The sequence below is a fragment of the Emydura macquarii genome, unplaced genomic scaffold (genome assembly GCF_026122565.2).
Source record: "Emydura macquarii macquarii isolate MOO-44397 ecotype Brisbane River unplaced genomic scaffold, CSIRO-AGI_Emac_v2 contig_2184, whole genome shotgun sequence".
In the NCBI taxonomy this organism is placed as follows: domain Eukaryota; kingdom Metazoa; phylum Chordata; order Testudines; family Chelidae; genus Emydura; species Emydura macquarii.
Genome location: NW_027132321.1, coordinates 752,635 through 768,856, shown reverse-complemented (window position 1 = coordinate 768,856; position 16,222 = coordinate 752,635). Strand labels below are relative to the sequence as shown.

Sequence of the window (16,222 nt, the reverse complement as noted above, 5' to 3'; positions counted from 1 at the left end):
CTAGACCTCTATTCTATCCCCCCTTCGTCCATTGCTTGCTAGGAAAAGGGCTGCACTCTCCACCCCGGTTCAGCTCGCCTGGCCTGTGAGTCGCTATTTTAAGCTGTTAAAACCCTTTCCTGTAAGACTGCCCTGGACATGGTCAGAAAGGCTGTTCTGCCCACCGCTGTGGGGTGCTGGAGCAGATGCTGCCCCACAGTGTCCTGCACTCATTGTCACCCCACGTCGGTCTGCACAAGTGCTGCTTCTTGTTCGAAGCAATGCTCAATGGCAGTGGACTGCACAGTAATGTTTTACTGGACCACTGTCTGTGGATGGAAACGACAAGCTGCTGAGCTTACACAGAGTTCCTCTCTCACATTGGGCCAGTGAAAGGTATTACCTCACCCACCTTGTGTCTCTCACATCCTGACACCACCACAGCTGCAACACTGCCAACATCATTGGATGGTCTCCTTTTCAGCATAATGGCTCCCCTCACATTTAATTCATACTGGGGTCTGTGTGTGTGGGTGGTCTGATTGGTATGAACCTCTGGAAATGAACAAAACACGCTCACTGCTTTCACCTGAGGAACGAGCGTTGGGACCAGTAAAACAAGAGTTATAAATCCAATCTTTTATTGAGTTTCTCCTCCTGTATAGAATTAAGATACAAGATCTGGTGAGAGGTTAGGGAGTTGTGCTTCACTGAACAAAGGCTCCCCTCTCAACGAGCAAAGACATACACAAGTGTAGACCAGGCCGCTCAGTCCATCATGATGCAGGGTGGAGGCAGATACATGGTGTGACCTGTTGGAGAACTGAGGTTGACCTGGAAATGGTGATTGGTGGGTTCAGGTGCCTGCAAATGTGAGTGAACATCCAGGTACAGCGGTGACTGGAGAAGAAGGGGAGGGCTGCCTCTGCAGGGAGTTTTGCCTCAATTCCAAAGCAAAAACTGTTTAATATCAATGAAAGCAAACACTAATATATGTAACAATTTAGAGAACAACATCCAAGCAGAAAAGTCTGAGTAAGGCCCTGATTTGCTAAGGAAGCTCAGCGGACTTTGCTGGATTGAGCTGTGGTAACATTTTCTGGGTCATGCAGCCAGTGCAATTAGCAGCCCTTCTTTATTCAGAACACGGACGTTTAGCTGGGTGTGACATTTTAAACACGTTTCTTGTTAAAAGGCGGCTGACAACTCATGGACGACTAAAAAAAAAACCCACAAAAACTTCAAATAAATCTTTTTTTGTGCTCCTTGTATCCTCTCACCCTGTACGACTAGGACTGTTTATCAAGTAGATGTTCGTGTTCATGCAAGAATTTCACCTGCTCCTCTAACCCATTTCCCACCTCATATCAGAACTCTGCTTATGTCAACACAGTCCCCTTCACTCCGCCTCCGACAAGTGCTGTCACAGAGGAATGAGCCGCAGGAGCAGACAGGATCTTAAGTAACTGTGTTCATGCAAGTAGCCCGAGAGAGAATACAAATACAGAAAACACATTGTTCTCCCTGAGGAATCAACAAACCTTTACTGCAGGACAAAAGGAAGGTGGGGTACACACTACACGAACTTTTAAAGGCTCATGAACATTTCTACATGAATAAGAAACCTGTAAACATTGCTGAATTCATAGTCATCACAATAATAAAGGGCTGGTCACATGTCACAAGAAGTCTAAGTTGAGGCTCCTATTTATGCTGTTCCAATCAGTCAGAAAACGCAGCCACATGCTCCTCTCCATGCCCCTTCTCCTGGGTACGTCATTGATGGTTGTAGAAGCTCACAATGTCTCTGCTATCTGTCCAGCCTCCACACATGCGAACGGCTGTCTTGCAGAGCAAGTTTCCAGCTCATGTTTTGTTCCATCTTCCTCCATCTTTCCTGGCAGCAAATCCATGAAACGAAAGCCACAAGAACATCACCTTGGGAGACGTAAGAGACCAATACAAATTTGACCACAAAATGTTTCTTCTGCCTTTCCCTACGTTGGAACAACTAGATCCAGAGTGTCTCGTGCTGCCACGGCCACTCAGCAACAAGTTGTTCAGCCTGTAGGACAAGTGCAAAAGACCTTGCTGTAGTCCCATTCTACTCCGCTGCTTCGGTGGGTCACGGTGTGGGAGGTGGTTTAGGAGACGGGCAGGAGCCTTGGCTGTCGAAGCTTGCTGCTCGGCCTTGCCACTGAGGGGAGAGACAAAGCAGCACACGAGTGTCAGTCAGCTGGAAAGGGACAGTGTGTTCACACACCCGTTCCCTGCCCAGCACCACTGTCTTGCTTTCCACAGGATTCTCGGCAGCTACATAATTAGGCTTATGATTGATTTTTCCATTTCCATCACATGGTCATTAACTCATCTTGGTGGCAGCAACACCTGCCATTCACCCCCGGGGGATTGCCCGTGGAATTTATTTTATTACTTTTGTAATCCTGCACCCCGGTGCTGAGACTGAGAGCATCAGATAAATCATGAAAAAATCAATCACGTCCATGCACCTGAACCAGCAGAGTTTGCTCTCAGTTTGCCCTCCCATTGTTTCCCATTTTAGCATGCAAAGCTAATTCAATCATTCCAGTAAAAAAAACAAACAAATAAATAAATAAAAAGAATGCGACGCCACAGGACCCACCACCTCAGTGCCAGATCCATTTTTTCAAATTGAAAATCAGCTCAGAGTGGGAATGGACAGTTTAGTATGCAGCAAACGCTTTGTTGTGGGAGATGTCAGCCCGTGAAGTTATTAGCAATATGGCTGGGAGCTGTGAGTGTCGTTTAAAGCAGTATCAATTGAGCTTTTGAGGTCTTGCCCCTCTCTCTCATTTTTATTACATCCGAATGACAAACTCCCAAAACACAGTATTTCACATTGCTCCTTCTCCTTTCGCAGCACAGTCCACCCCAAACCAATTCCCGCCTCTTCCGGGCCAGCACAACTGTGCGTGTCAGTAGTAGTGGTCAAAGTGCATGAAATTCACATAGAACAGAATTCTCTAGCTGATTTGTACCAAATCATGACAAATGAACAAATCCAGGCCAAGTTCACAGCAACTGTCTTTGCCACATGGTTCCCTGTTCCAGTCTGAACATGCTACATGAATGTTATGCTGCTTGGGAAGAACGCTCTCGACCATCACCCAGGCACATGAATCACCTGAGCTGTGCTATGGGAAGAGCATGGCCAAGATCCTGGGGAATTCTGAACTTGCCCTGCAGGAGCTGAGAGGTGCAGTTACTCAGTTAAATTCTAGAGGAACTGCTCCCCCAGCCCAGCGTAAAACCTTGCAAGCGGCTACATTTACTGCCGCAGAGGTAAACAAATGAGGTTCCGTACCTGGTTGTGGATCTCATGTTTACATGATGTCATTCCAGCTTTGGATCTGGATGGTCGGATTCCAGCAAAGTGGGTGGGAAGTGTCCAGTGTGAGGAACACCGTCTGATCACACCCACTGGGCTGCAAGACTTCACTCCTATTCATTCTTTTCCTCCTTCCCACTTCAGAAAAACCAGTGCTGGCTTTGGACAAGGCTTCTCATAGTGAAAAGTGACTCATCAGGCAAGATGCTGGGAAGATGATGGTGACCACAGACAGGGATGAGCAACCAGAGAGAGATGCTCAAAGATATCCTGGTTTCATTTAAATGTCATTAACAAAAAAGCAGAGGGCTGCAGGTGAGACATCAGTGCTGCATAGGGCTTGAGAAGCTCTTTGCACAGGGGTGAATTGCTCTGAACCCCCATGTGCTCTGCAATGGGCAAAATCCATCTGCCAGGGATGATTTGATTTGCTAACTCACAGATTTTCAACACAGCAAGTGCCTGGCCAGACAGTAAGGTCTCCAGTCAGTGCTAAGCATGCCACAGGGCAATGTGCGCTGGACGTGCCCCATCTTGGGTCAGCTGTCTTTGCGGTGTATAGGGAACACTCATATTAATGTAAAGCTAGCATTGCACTGACAGCAGCAGACTTGTTTTCATGACTTACCTGTACAAATATTCATTTTGGGGAGGCAAGAGACAGAATTGGAGGCTTAGGGGTTGTAGTTTACGCTTTTTCCTCAAAGAGAACACAGTTTTAATTTCCAAAGCAACCCATTACACAGCTTTGTATTTAGCACAATGGGTATTTAATCAAGGGTCAGCAGAAAGTATTGTCTTATCAAATACAAACGGTGTGTCTCAGACCTAGGATACCTTAAGGTAACCAAGTCATTCCTCAGCTCCACTGCCAACTCTGCCAGTCTGTTCACTACAACCTAAGCTCCAGTGGAAAGTGTGATGCAGATGTAATCTCAATGATATTACTACCAAACATCAGAAACTACTGCAGAATAGCTCTCCGTAGAGGTTAGGATGTGCGCATTGCAGCGTTTCTCCTGCGTTCACAATAACAACGTTATCTCTTCTTAACAGTGAAGGATGCTCTAGTGAGACAGGGTCAAAAGACCTGTGTGTCTTGAGAAACCGGAGGATATTTTCCCTTCTCTTATTTAGAAAAGTGAGCCATTCATTCTGTAGCAACAGTCAGGAAAATGTCAGTTCTTGGAGGGTCAGACATACTCAAAAGACTAAAAGGAGATTGCTCGTCTTTAAAGAGATGAAGGTCAGTGATCTTTCATTATGGGTTTGATCCTGCTTCTGGTGACTTTTTTCCAGAGAAATATTTTAAACAAATAAATGCCCAAGTGTTGAATGTTGAAACTGCCTCAGAATATTGGAGACACATTTTATAAGTGGGCTGATGATGTTATTCGGTGATCCCAGATGGAGCTCTCTCCTTTCCTACGTAAGAGACAAATCTTGACTTTTCACTGTTCCCTTTAATGTTCATAAAAGTTCACGAATTTAAAACCCCTTCCTGTAAACAGGTTACTTAAAACCTCGACTGACTGCTGTGCTGCAGTTTTTGAGGGAGACAGCAAAGCATGAGGAAGGAGTGGCTGACGCACATCTAATACTTCAAAAGGAAACTCTTCAGATGCGAAGTGGTCCTAGCAAAAGTGGGTCAGAGTGTTGGTTCTTTAGCCAGGTGCTGAGGATTTGAAGGAAGCATGTGTTGCACACCAATTAGTGCAAGGCACGCGCAAGCACCATTCCTGGTTCTAGTGCTAGCCCTATTAAGTTGGTGTGTGAATGTGAACAAGCCCCTTAATCGGTCTGTGCTCAGCCAAAGAAAGGGGGATATCATTTCCTTACCTGAGAGGGTCCTGTAATTAACTGATTTGAAAGGGCCTTGAGATCCTTAGATGAAAATAAGCAAAGAAGTGCAAGCGTCTCCCTTGCTGGCAGCCAAACAAGAAGTGGATAGTGCTGTGGGTGTTGGCAAAGGTTCATTGAGGAGCATTGGGATGAAGGAGGGGAAAGGAAAGCAAAGGTCTTGGCTCATGCAGACTCAGGCCTGATTCACCATTCTACTACTCCGCTGCACGTCCAGACCTGCAGGGACACATCTGTGTGGAGCTGCTGCTATGGCAATTGGAATTGGGCCGTGTGTGACACAGTTGCTGCTTGTTGAATAGTCAGAAAATGACACCTGGAAGGCAGGAAGTGCCTTCAAGGGGACTCCAGGTTTTACACAATCCCTGTGAGATTGCCACTGGAAACCATGTAGCAGTGTTGTGTCTGGGAACAGACACCAGCAACGGGCAACAGCCTTGGAGAAGAAACCTGGGTGAGGGACTAATGCATTTTAGTAATGAAAGATTCCTTCCTAGCAGGAAAATGTTTTTCTGATTATTTATTTGAGGTCTGTGATCTCATTCAAGTGATAGGCGCACCTTTTAGATGGATTTCTGAAAAAACCAACCCCTCCCCCTACAAAATAGGGGCTAGTTGAGTGCAGGTAGAAAATGTAAACGTATTAGCAAGAAATTCTGCACTGCCCAGAAAAAGAGGGGCTTCTTCAATTTACACATCAGCAGTCAAACTGGGCAGGAAGATGAGAGGGCCAGAAGCTTTAATCTGCAGAGGTGGGTAGAAAATAAAGAACTGAATGCTATAAATCCCTTCAAATTCCCTCAGGCTGACACTTTCAATGGTTTGTTCTCAATTCAGATCACTTTAAAATGAGAATTCAAACTGGTTTTTGTTGCTTTTGACTTAAGCTCCAGGTCTGAATTTGGAAAGGAGCTGTCACATGACAGATTATTCCATTCCTTACTGAAGTTAATATTCTTCATCAGAGGGGACAGAACTGTGGGGCAGAGAAAAGGGAACTTACGACTTTCATGCTCTTGTGGAAGCTTCTGAATAGTGAAATGTACCTGAATAGCTGGTCATTATTCTTCCCCACAACAGTGCAAAGGAAACTCATCCAACACTAGAGGACAGGAGGGCGAGACAGCAGCTGCTTTATTGTGACTGTTCACAATGCCCAGGTGTTCTCACCAAAGGGTGTTATAATGCAAGCGAGGACATAGCACAAGGACAAGAATTCACAACCCAAACAAATGCCTGTGTCTTAAGAAGTCTGACCAGAGACCGGATCTCTCAGCTTTGCTAAGACTGTACAATGAGGAGACCAGTCACTCAGCTCTGCTGGTGGAAGGTTGAGCTGCCCACGATCTATCTGAAGAGGCAGATGATGTCAGGCTCTGGAAATGGGTTACCTACCACTTATAGGAGAAGACCTTTCATTTGCCACCCACCTTGTTTTCTATTAACTGTGGAGGTATGTGAAGAGCATAGTGGGTGATGCCCAACACTACACTGCACAGTCATACACGGGATCAGCAAGGAGTGGGAGGAGATGGTGTGCAGGGAAGCAGAAGCTAAGGATAACAACTTGCCACCAGAATGCATCAAGAGATTTTTCTAGCATTTGAAAACCCTTATTCCTCTGCTTTCCACAGTGAAGCCTGTCCTTCTGACCTCTTGAGAATCCTTGGTAGTAAAGTGATCGGCAGATACAGCGGGGGGGGGCGCGCGGCATCGGAGCTCTTTTTATGCTCTAGAGGGAGATCAATCAAAGACATCTTGACCCTAAACTCTTACAAGACTATATTTACTTCAAGAAAACCACCAAATCCATTTCCCCAGTAATTGCTGGTTGGGACTCTGGTGGGTAGGTTTTGGGTTGGGTTTTACTATTTGTTTCTAGAGGCGCTCAGGTACACAAAAGAGTTGCAGAGAGGAGGGCTAAAAATAGACACACAAGTGAAAGGGACCATTTGCTTGCTGGCGAGATGCACTGGGTTGTGGCAGAAATACAGGACTCAATGATGCTGGGCTTATCTAATTGTCCCCCGGATCTGCCCAGCAGCAGGATGAAATGATGCATCTGATTTTTGTTTTCAACAATTGGGTGCCCAGCAGTGGAATTTAATTTCCATTTTAAAAGGGGTGTCGTTTTCTTTGAATTTCACAGTAAAGATCTGAATTTTTCCTCATTTGTCATCAGAAATTTTATAGGCACTGAGCCTTGAAACTGCAACCCGGCTCTTAAATATAATGGAATAAAATTATGCAAACTACCAAGTGGAGAAATGATTCTATCCTCCTGTGTCAGATGCGAGAGCTGGAATCAGGTGCTGTGTGTTTGCTACTGATACTGCAGAGGTTACGCTTCCTGGCTAATGGATCACTGAATACTGCATATTTATCCTGAAACTTGCAACCACTAAATCCCAGCCCTAGCAGTACAGCAATAACTCATATGTTGCCTGCCAGTACAGACAGGAAACAGAGGCTGTGTGACATGCCACTGTTTTAGCATGAGCAGTATATTTAAAAGTACTCCCAAAGTCATTGCTGTTGTCAAAGCAGACTTGGGGTCTGATTCTAGGCTGACTTACACTAAGTTTATACTATTGATTTCACAGTAGTTACTGCTGATTTACTGGATTCAGAAGTGCCTGGGTTATAGTGGAGAGCAGGCTTCAAAGGAGACATACTGGTTCAGACCACTGCTGGGATCCATGGAATCCAGCAGAGCTCAGTACCGGACACGTCCGAGGAAAACAAAACGTTCCTTATAACGCACCTAGCCATTGGCAAAGTCAAGTCTGAAGGACAATGCTTTCCTGGCCCCAGCCAGATGTTATTGCCCTTACGGCTTTAGCTGGCACAGCTATGAATGCTGGCTTTATTTATCACTGCTAATGTGCTACTGATGCGCATGGCACTGTACAGGCAGATGACCGTACCTCTGCCCCCAGGAATTTACCATCTAAATTAGACACATAGCAAAAGAGACCATGAGGCTGTGTGAGGAAAGGGGAGAAAATGGAGAGCAAGGAAAAGTGAAACGTTGTGGATGGTCAAGAAGCTGTCCAGCATGTTTAAGTCCCATCACCAGTCAGACTGAGTGATAGAAAGATGTAGTGAAACTTTTTCCTCTCAAGGTGTTTAGAACAGTTACACTTTTCTGTCTGCTTTCTCTAAAAGGCTATGAGGATGAGTCAACAGAAAAGTCTTTTAGGTGAAAAAGTGAAGACCAGAAACCTGTGGTGTCCCTTCCGGATCACAACAGTGTTCCCTTTTTCGGACTACTCTCACTGGCAGATTAAAAAAAGAAAACCACCACAACATAAATCTGATCTGTAAATGCCATCCCTTTTCACTCTTGCTTTCAAGCCCAAGGAACTATTTCAAGCCAGGGCAGAGATGTTTGTTCTCTTGGGTCCATCTCTGGTGAAAAGCTCCATTCAGCTCATCTTAGACATTCCCAAAGTGAGAGTAGAAGCTTTTTGAAATCCTTGGAGCAGCTCAGTCATGTATGGCACATGCACTCAAAGGAAGGAAGGAACTGACTTCACACACCTCTTTGAAGGATTTCTTTACCTCCACCAATGGGTGCCAGTGTGCGATCGGTTTGCGAGGATATGCCAGCATCTCATTCCAGTGGTCTCTGCCCAGTCCCTCAGCATTGATTCCCACACGGCAAACTCCAATGATTTCATTATGGCCAACTCTAAAAGGCAATGGAAAAAGGGGTGCAATTATCTCGACTAGAAACAAGGCACGCACCCATATTCGTGCGTGCATACGTTGTCTATACAGGCATGCTGCTTAAGTGTGCATTGGAAATTTTATATGGACCGATGAGACAATAAAATATTGTCTTTTACAATGTGTGCATGCAGTTCCCAGCACAATGGGAGCCTGATCTCAGCTGGGCCTCTGGGAGTTACCAAAATACACATACAAAAATCATGCTGATCATTTTATCCAAGCCTAAGTCCGTTGGGATTCTCCTATATGAAGATTCCCAATGGACTTGTGTTCTCATAACCCGGGGGTGTGAGAATAAGTGCTTGGGGCTCAATAATACAGCAATACTTCATATATTGACTGCGCCACTTCAGGGAAAGTGGTTTGCCTCCTAAGAAGGATGATGGCTCAAAATGAAATGCCCCCCAGTCTTCTGCAGGCATGGGGCATGTTCTACGCAGTCAAGAAAAAAAATGACTTGAAAGCTAAGGATCAGGCCTATTGTACTCATGTTCCTAGCAGCATGTATATTTAATGCTGTGGATATCTAAGACAGACACTTTGCAATGCATCATTATAGGACTCATGTGGACGCAAACCAGTTGTGTAATCTAAACAGCAATACCAAAGATGTGAAATGGAGCAAGAAAACCCGGGCTGAATGGGATTTTCCTTTTTTCCTGCTCTCCAGAAACTCCCACCTACCTATCATAATCCATAACCGAGATAAGCAGGCTAACTTGATCCATGTTCTCTGGGGGAATGTCGAAGATTATTGCCTCATTGTAGGTAGGATTAAGCGTGTTTTTCTTTATGGTGGTTTTCTTCTTTTTCAGCCTCCGCCCATCACAAAGCAGAGACACCTTGACATATGGATCTGAAGAAGAGGAGAAGGAAATGTTCATGGAGGATCATTTTGAGATACAAGGATGTAAATGCAATGCATACATCACCTCTGTGGAATGTTTATAACAGGCCATTCCATGCAGCTCATTTATTAAGGAACTTCACCCTTTCATCCTACCCTGAAATATTCCATTTCCCCCTGGCACAATGGAGCTGTACAGTTCTGATTGGGGCCATTGGCACTACAGCGACATAACAATGCCAACAGGAAAGGGAGGTGTCAAAATCACAGGTATTAACGTATTGTAAGTTACTGCTGCCCTGGGATACCCTCCACATCTACTTTTAAGGAAACACACATATGATCTTGTAGAATTGCTCTCTCTTAATTCCCTCTTGCCTCACACCTACTTTATAGTCAATTTGCACTGGGGTAAATGCTGACCCAAAGTTCAGGGCAGTGAAAAAATCATGTCCACATCAGTCAGTTCTCCAGTCTGGTGTGAAAGGCTGCCGGTATGCAAGAAGGCTCCATCTCAAACAAACAAGCCTCCATCAGGAGAAGTTCATAGAGACCAGCAACATTCTGGGTCTCACTTGAATTGAATCTGCAAATCCATTTGACATATAGAACAACCCCAGAACATTTTCTGAAGCAAAACTACAACTTTTTGAATATTTGCAGAATAGAGTAAAAATGTAATACAGCAACCTTGGAGATCAAAATATGGAGTGGACCTTACCGTAAAGAGATCCCTTGTTGCCATAGCTATTTCCGTGCCAATACAGTATACTATCTATAGCTCAAAGCAGGTACTCAGAACGCAGTCTAATTAGATAAAGCAAAGTGCCTTTGCATCTTAGCCAAAATGGTACGATTTCTCCGAGCAGCCCCCTCAGCTCTCGGAAAGTTTGCATGACTTGAACATACAGTCTGTTGTCCAAGCAGTATATCTGCATTTTGAGGAAATGAACATCAGTCGCATAAAGGGTCTGACAGCAAAAAGTGGAGTTTAAAGCCCTTTTTCCCAGTGCAAAAGGGTAGGGAAAAGAAGAGGAGTTCGGATAGCTGTACCTCACTTGCTTGAGCAGTGGCTGATTTTGGCAGAGCGCCTCTCCGTTCTGAGCACAGCTTGGTTGCTATGTAGACTGCTGGGGAAATCCGAATGCATTTGGAAGTGCCAGTAAACATACAGCATGTTACTGCAGAGCTACTAAGCTGTCTTCCACCTGACACTTTGATTCTCCGACATTTTGAACTGCAGCAAGCTCCATTTGAGCAGAAGTGCTGTCTGCTCGGTGATCTTTTCAGTTATTGTTACTGTCTACTAAGAGGTTTGCCAGCAAAATTCAGATCACCTTCTTACCCTAAGGTCTATAGGAAAGTGTTTTCATGTTAAACTCTAGTATTTGTGCAGGGGGAGTTCCCAAGCAGCATTTCAGTCTTTGGAACGATGAAACACTGTCACACTGGAATGCTGGGTGCAGGGCTTGGAGAAGCATTCCCATTCACACAGGATCCAGGTGACTGTGCTCATCATGGGTCAGATCACGGAGGCAAAACTGGCTAGATTCTGGCAGCAAGGGGCTAGCAGAGATGTCCCTTGGCAGAGGGAATGCCCTCACCGGCATAATGCCTGCACCAGTCCCCATCCCCCTGTGTACAAGGAGCACTGAAGGAAGCTGGAGGCATGGAGGGGCATGTCAGAACACCAATCCACCCGGAGCCCACGGCTCCAACTGAGCTGGGAAGGCAACCACACAGCAAGCTGCTGGGAGGGGGAAGGAAAAGGGAATGTAAAACTGTTTCTGAGCAATCACGCAGGTACCTGAGTAGCCAGTAATGTCCATAGCTTTCAGATTTCTGCATTTAATGACGGTTAAGGTGAGGCGACCTGCAGTTGGCAAATAACAAAGGGAAAACATGATCTCTCCCAGGTCCACGCTTTCCTGTAAGAAACGAGAGGACACAGAGTGTCAGAGGTGCGTAAGAGCCAATGTCTGTGCTTTGCATTTGCTGCCTCTTTTACTGATTTTTCCTCTTTCACTCGGCAGAACTGCTTCATTTCTCTCTCCCCCGAGAAATGGACTTCTGGGGAATGCATTCAGAATGCTAGCTGGGCACTTGAATGGGATAGCATGGACTACAACGTCTCCTGTGCTCTGTGGTGAAGAGCTGTTGGCCTAGGTTGGAATCAGAGCAGGAAGCAGACTGGTTTCGTTTTCACAAGAAACCTCGGTTGACCAGAGAATATTTGTAAATAGTGAAGACTTCCCCAAGTTTCTCTAACTCACTAATATGTGAAGGGCAAGGCAGATACCATGATGTCCAATAACAATGCTTCAGTAGAAGGTCTCTCTGGATAGCAGGCAAAGACTTGGGCAGTTAGTCTGAATACTGGGCAAAGGTTTTTCCTCTATGAACCAGTTTGTATCAGTTAATAAAATACAGTGATGGAAGCAAAGGGGCCAACCATTCTCCCCACCCCTTAGACCTTGACACTGATTTTGAGTCTCTCGGTGAGTCATCTAATCTTATCGCTGTAGAGAGACCTGCCCAGACCTAGCTTTTCCACAGCCATTTGAAGGAGGTTTGCTAGACGGCCTCTACTTGGCGCTGGAACCTTCCCTTTCTTCAGACCCCTCCTTACACACCTGACCTGCCAACTCATTCCATCATTTATGGAGGGTGATGAGCCAGGACCCCCTGGACTCCCACAGAAGGGGCCTGGGGGGAGTTGAGATGCAGAGGTAACATGTCATCATTAGACAGTCCAACTGGCAAGGAGTCATGGCCAAGTCCGTGGCTCAGAAATCCCGTTTTAAACAGATGCTGTAACTCTTCTACTCCAGCTCCCTGTGGCAAGGCATCACAGTTGTGCAGCCGTTCGCCATCTCAGCACAGTGTTAATCTGCTAACAAACTGAGCTCCGTCTCTAACTGAGCTGAGGGGCTGCCTGTGGTCCCCACGGACCTAGCACCTAGGCCACAGCCTCTGACTCCATCTGTACTTGGATGGCCCAGCCTAGATCAGGGCCCCACTGTGCTGGGCACTGCCCACACACCTACTTGGAGACAGAGCTTTCAGTCTAAACAGACACCAGTGGGAGGGGAAATGCCCAGAGAGGGGAAGTGACTTGCCCAAGTTCACTCAGCAGCAGAGATGGGAATAGATGCCAGGTCTCCTGATGCCTCCTCCTGTGCCCTAACCATACAGAGATGGAAAGACACCCATCACCACAACCTGCCTGACCCCTGAAACTGCCTGTCCTGGGCAGGACTGCTGCACACCATGCTGTCAATCTCATTAACTGATGTGGAGCTGCAAGAATTGCACTGAAAAGCTTTGCAGACAGCCTGGAAAACACACACTGAGCATCCAAACAGGACTGCAGGCCACTACAAAAATGCTTCTCACCCAGAGAGTGCAGGAATTATGTAAGGTGATTTTTCATTTTCCTTCCTAATTAGATTTCACTGCTCTGGGATAATATCTTGCCTTAACGCTGCAACATTTGGAGAACTTTTATGGTGTCGTATGCAAATGTGCTAGTAGCTGGAATCTTCTTCCTTACAAAACCACTGAATTGCACCAGTGTCCGTGGGGTGTTAGTTATACAGAATGGGCAGTTTCCATGGAACACCACTACTGCTTCACAGGTCATGGGCTGTGCTCCTTTGACAGAAATGCACACTTGGCTTTGAGAAATCCTTGGGATTCGTTTGAATGAGCACGTTAAAGATCCTGCCTAACACACAGTATTTCTGCAATGGATCACAATTCTCAGTGGGGCGGGTTACCACCAGCATAGCGCGTTCTAAGCAACTCCTGCAATCAAGCTGCATTATTAATGTCTGCTCGGGGGAAGTCTGGTCATTTTCAGATCTCTTCTGAGATCCTTTAGAGGCTCTGCCAATGGGACCATCATAATCCAATCACAGATCTTCCCTGGGGTCTAATTCATTGGATTCTGCTCATTCTGTAGGCCTAGTGCCAGAAGGCATCCAAATCTCATTAACTGTACTCATGAGCCTGCCTGTGAACAGGTCTACAACCTATTTCTAACGAACCCGCACCGCACAGCACACGGTGGCTCATTATTTGCTATAGGTATATAGGACGTAAACGAGGTTTCTCAGTAAATACAAGGAAGGGAGACTTAACAGGAAAAAAACAAACAAACCTGAGCAAAGCTTGCCTGACCAGCCTGCATCTATACGTATTTAGTTTTCCTCCACTCTGGCCTTTACATTTCAATCTAACCTTCCTCTGCTGTGGAACTCCCTATGCAGTAAATCTACTGGCCAGTTCATTGATGGCTCACCTTATCTATTTGCTCTTTTTTAAAGGGGCACTGTACATTTTTGCCTTCCCTTTTATCCCAGTTAGAGAAAATTTTATGGTTGGAAAGTAGTCGCTCTGGCAACCCCAGACAGCGTGCATGTGCGTGACGATTTGTAGAGAGATGCCCATAGGTTGGCAATGAGGAGCATGCACTTGATCAACAGACTAATGCTGCCCATTTAATAATTGCAGGAGTGCTTCGTGTTTGGGGCTTCCAGATTGTAATTCGCTTTTAAAAGGCTCTTGCTCCTTAATAATGATGATGGGGGCAGCTGGCTTCAGGGTAGAGTCAGAAGGAAGCCTGATGTCTTGGCTCCTTTCAGCAGGAGCGCTAAGTTGTTGGTAGGGTTGGAGAGAGCTCACTTATCTGGGGAGCAGAGGTAGAACACTGGCAGAACAGTGACATCTCCTGGGCAGCTGCTTGCTACCGTCTTACAGTGTAACCTCAAGGAGCTCAATTGATTTAGCTTAACAGAGAAGGTTAAGGGGTGATTTGATGACAGTCTGTGAGCACCTACCTGGGGAACAAATACTTAACAACGGGCTCTTCAATCTAGCAGACAAATTCAGACTGGAAACAAGGCATACGTTTTTCATAGTGAGGGTAATTAACCATGGGAACAATTCACCAAGAGTCATGGTGAATTCTCCATCACCAGCAATGTTTAACTCAAGATTGGCTCTTTTACAAAGAGATCTGCTCTAGGAGCGACTGAGGGACAGTTCTCTGGCCTGTGTTCTACAGAGGGTCAGACTAGGGGGCTCACAAGGGGCCCTGCTGGCCTCGGGAGCGGTGAATGGATCGCTCTCTAGCGGAAGCAGGAGGAGATCTGCGGCGCAGCACTGAAGTGCCTGTTTCCAGCCCTGCTGACAATCCACGCAGGGGGAGGAAGGCAACATTATACAAAGAGGATTTTGGTGGCTGAAAAACTGAGTTGCAACTATTACATGTGCTGGAGAAAATCAGACGTCTCTGGACCCACCAAGTCCTGCTGATTTTACAGTAATGCGAGAAACTGGAGCATACTAAATACCTTGCACAACTGAGGAAGGCGGCTTTGCAAATTAGGAGATGCAGTAAGACCTCAGAATGCAGATCTCAGAATGCTGTTCCTTCCAGCCTGCCTTGCCCTGCCAAACGCACACATTCTTCCGTTAACATTGCTGGATTTGCTGATCACTTGATACGTAGGCAGGGAAGCTGGCTACAAACAGAGCTACTGGGATCTGTTTGCCAGAAATACACAGTCCTATCTGTAACCTCACCAGAACAATTTCTTTCGAGACGAGCACTGAGCCGGCCAAGCTCTGAAAGGCAGAAGAGATGTAATACTCCGAGGCATTGCCTTGTGTGACTACCAGACTCCAAGAGTCAGAGATGGGAATTAAGAGGCAGCAGAGAATTGCAATTCTGTATCTGACTCAAAGCTCTATTGTGAGTAAGTCACCAAACTGGCAGAGTATAGTTAAAAAGCAGGTATGGATCCAGCCAGCCAGCCTCCTGTACTGTTAGTGCCTAGATGTAATTCAGAGAGAGCCAGGAACCTCTTTCCCCAGCAGTACAGTGGGGACCCATCTCCCAGGGACGTTGGGAGGCTTACTAAGTGACTGGCTGCAAAGTGCTTTGAAACCCTGGAGTGAGGGGTGATGTATAAAGGCCTTAGTTGAGGGTTTCCATTGGCTTTTGTTGTGCTGCATCCGGGGTAATGAACCTGGGAAGTTTCTCTTCATGTTGACCTTTCCGTAGATTGTGAGTTCCCTGAGGCAGGGACCACTTGAGTGTTTGGAGAGTGTCTAGCATGAATGGGTACAACCACGAACAACAAAACATGGGACATATTGCCTACGGCCATGAGGTACAGACTGACGCAAGCATGGCGCAGTACTGACACAAGACAAACGCAGGGCCATCCCTCTTCCTCTGGATGAACGCATGCAAAGACGGCACTAACTTAGAGTCTCGTCCCTAAAGACCACCTAGAAGGAAAAGCCAGTGCCTGTCTGAGTTCTCTCTTCTGAACGCAGGCAGCAGGCAAGCCAATTGCTTCTAAAAATCACTGACTGATATTTGTACAATGAGTGATGGAGAAACTTGGGTTTGTCTGCAC

At 46.1% G+C, this 16,222-nt stretch overlaps 1 protein-coding gene across 1 annotated transcript in view; it reads right to left on the bottom strand.

Moving 5' to 3' along the window:
* Positions 1–638: 638 nt before the first annotated feature.
* The window catches only part of SYT6 (synaptotagmin 6), a 58,643-nt gene continuing 43,059 nt past the window's right edge, over positions 639–16,222 (bottom strand). The window contains exons 4-7 of the mRNA XM_067558760.1: positions 11,599–11,719; positions 9,629–9,800; positions 8,753–8,903; positions 639–2,176 (exon numbers count right to left, since the gene is read on the bottom strand). Coding sequence (XP_067414861.1) covers positions 2,105–2,176; positions 8,753–8,903; positions 9,629–9,800; positions 11,599–11,719 — 516 coding nt within the window. The 3' untranslated portion in view covers positions 639–2,104. The remainder of the gene's footprint in view (positions 2,177–8,752; positions 8,904–9,628; positions 9,801–11,598; positions 11,720–16,222) is intronic.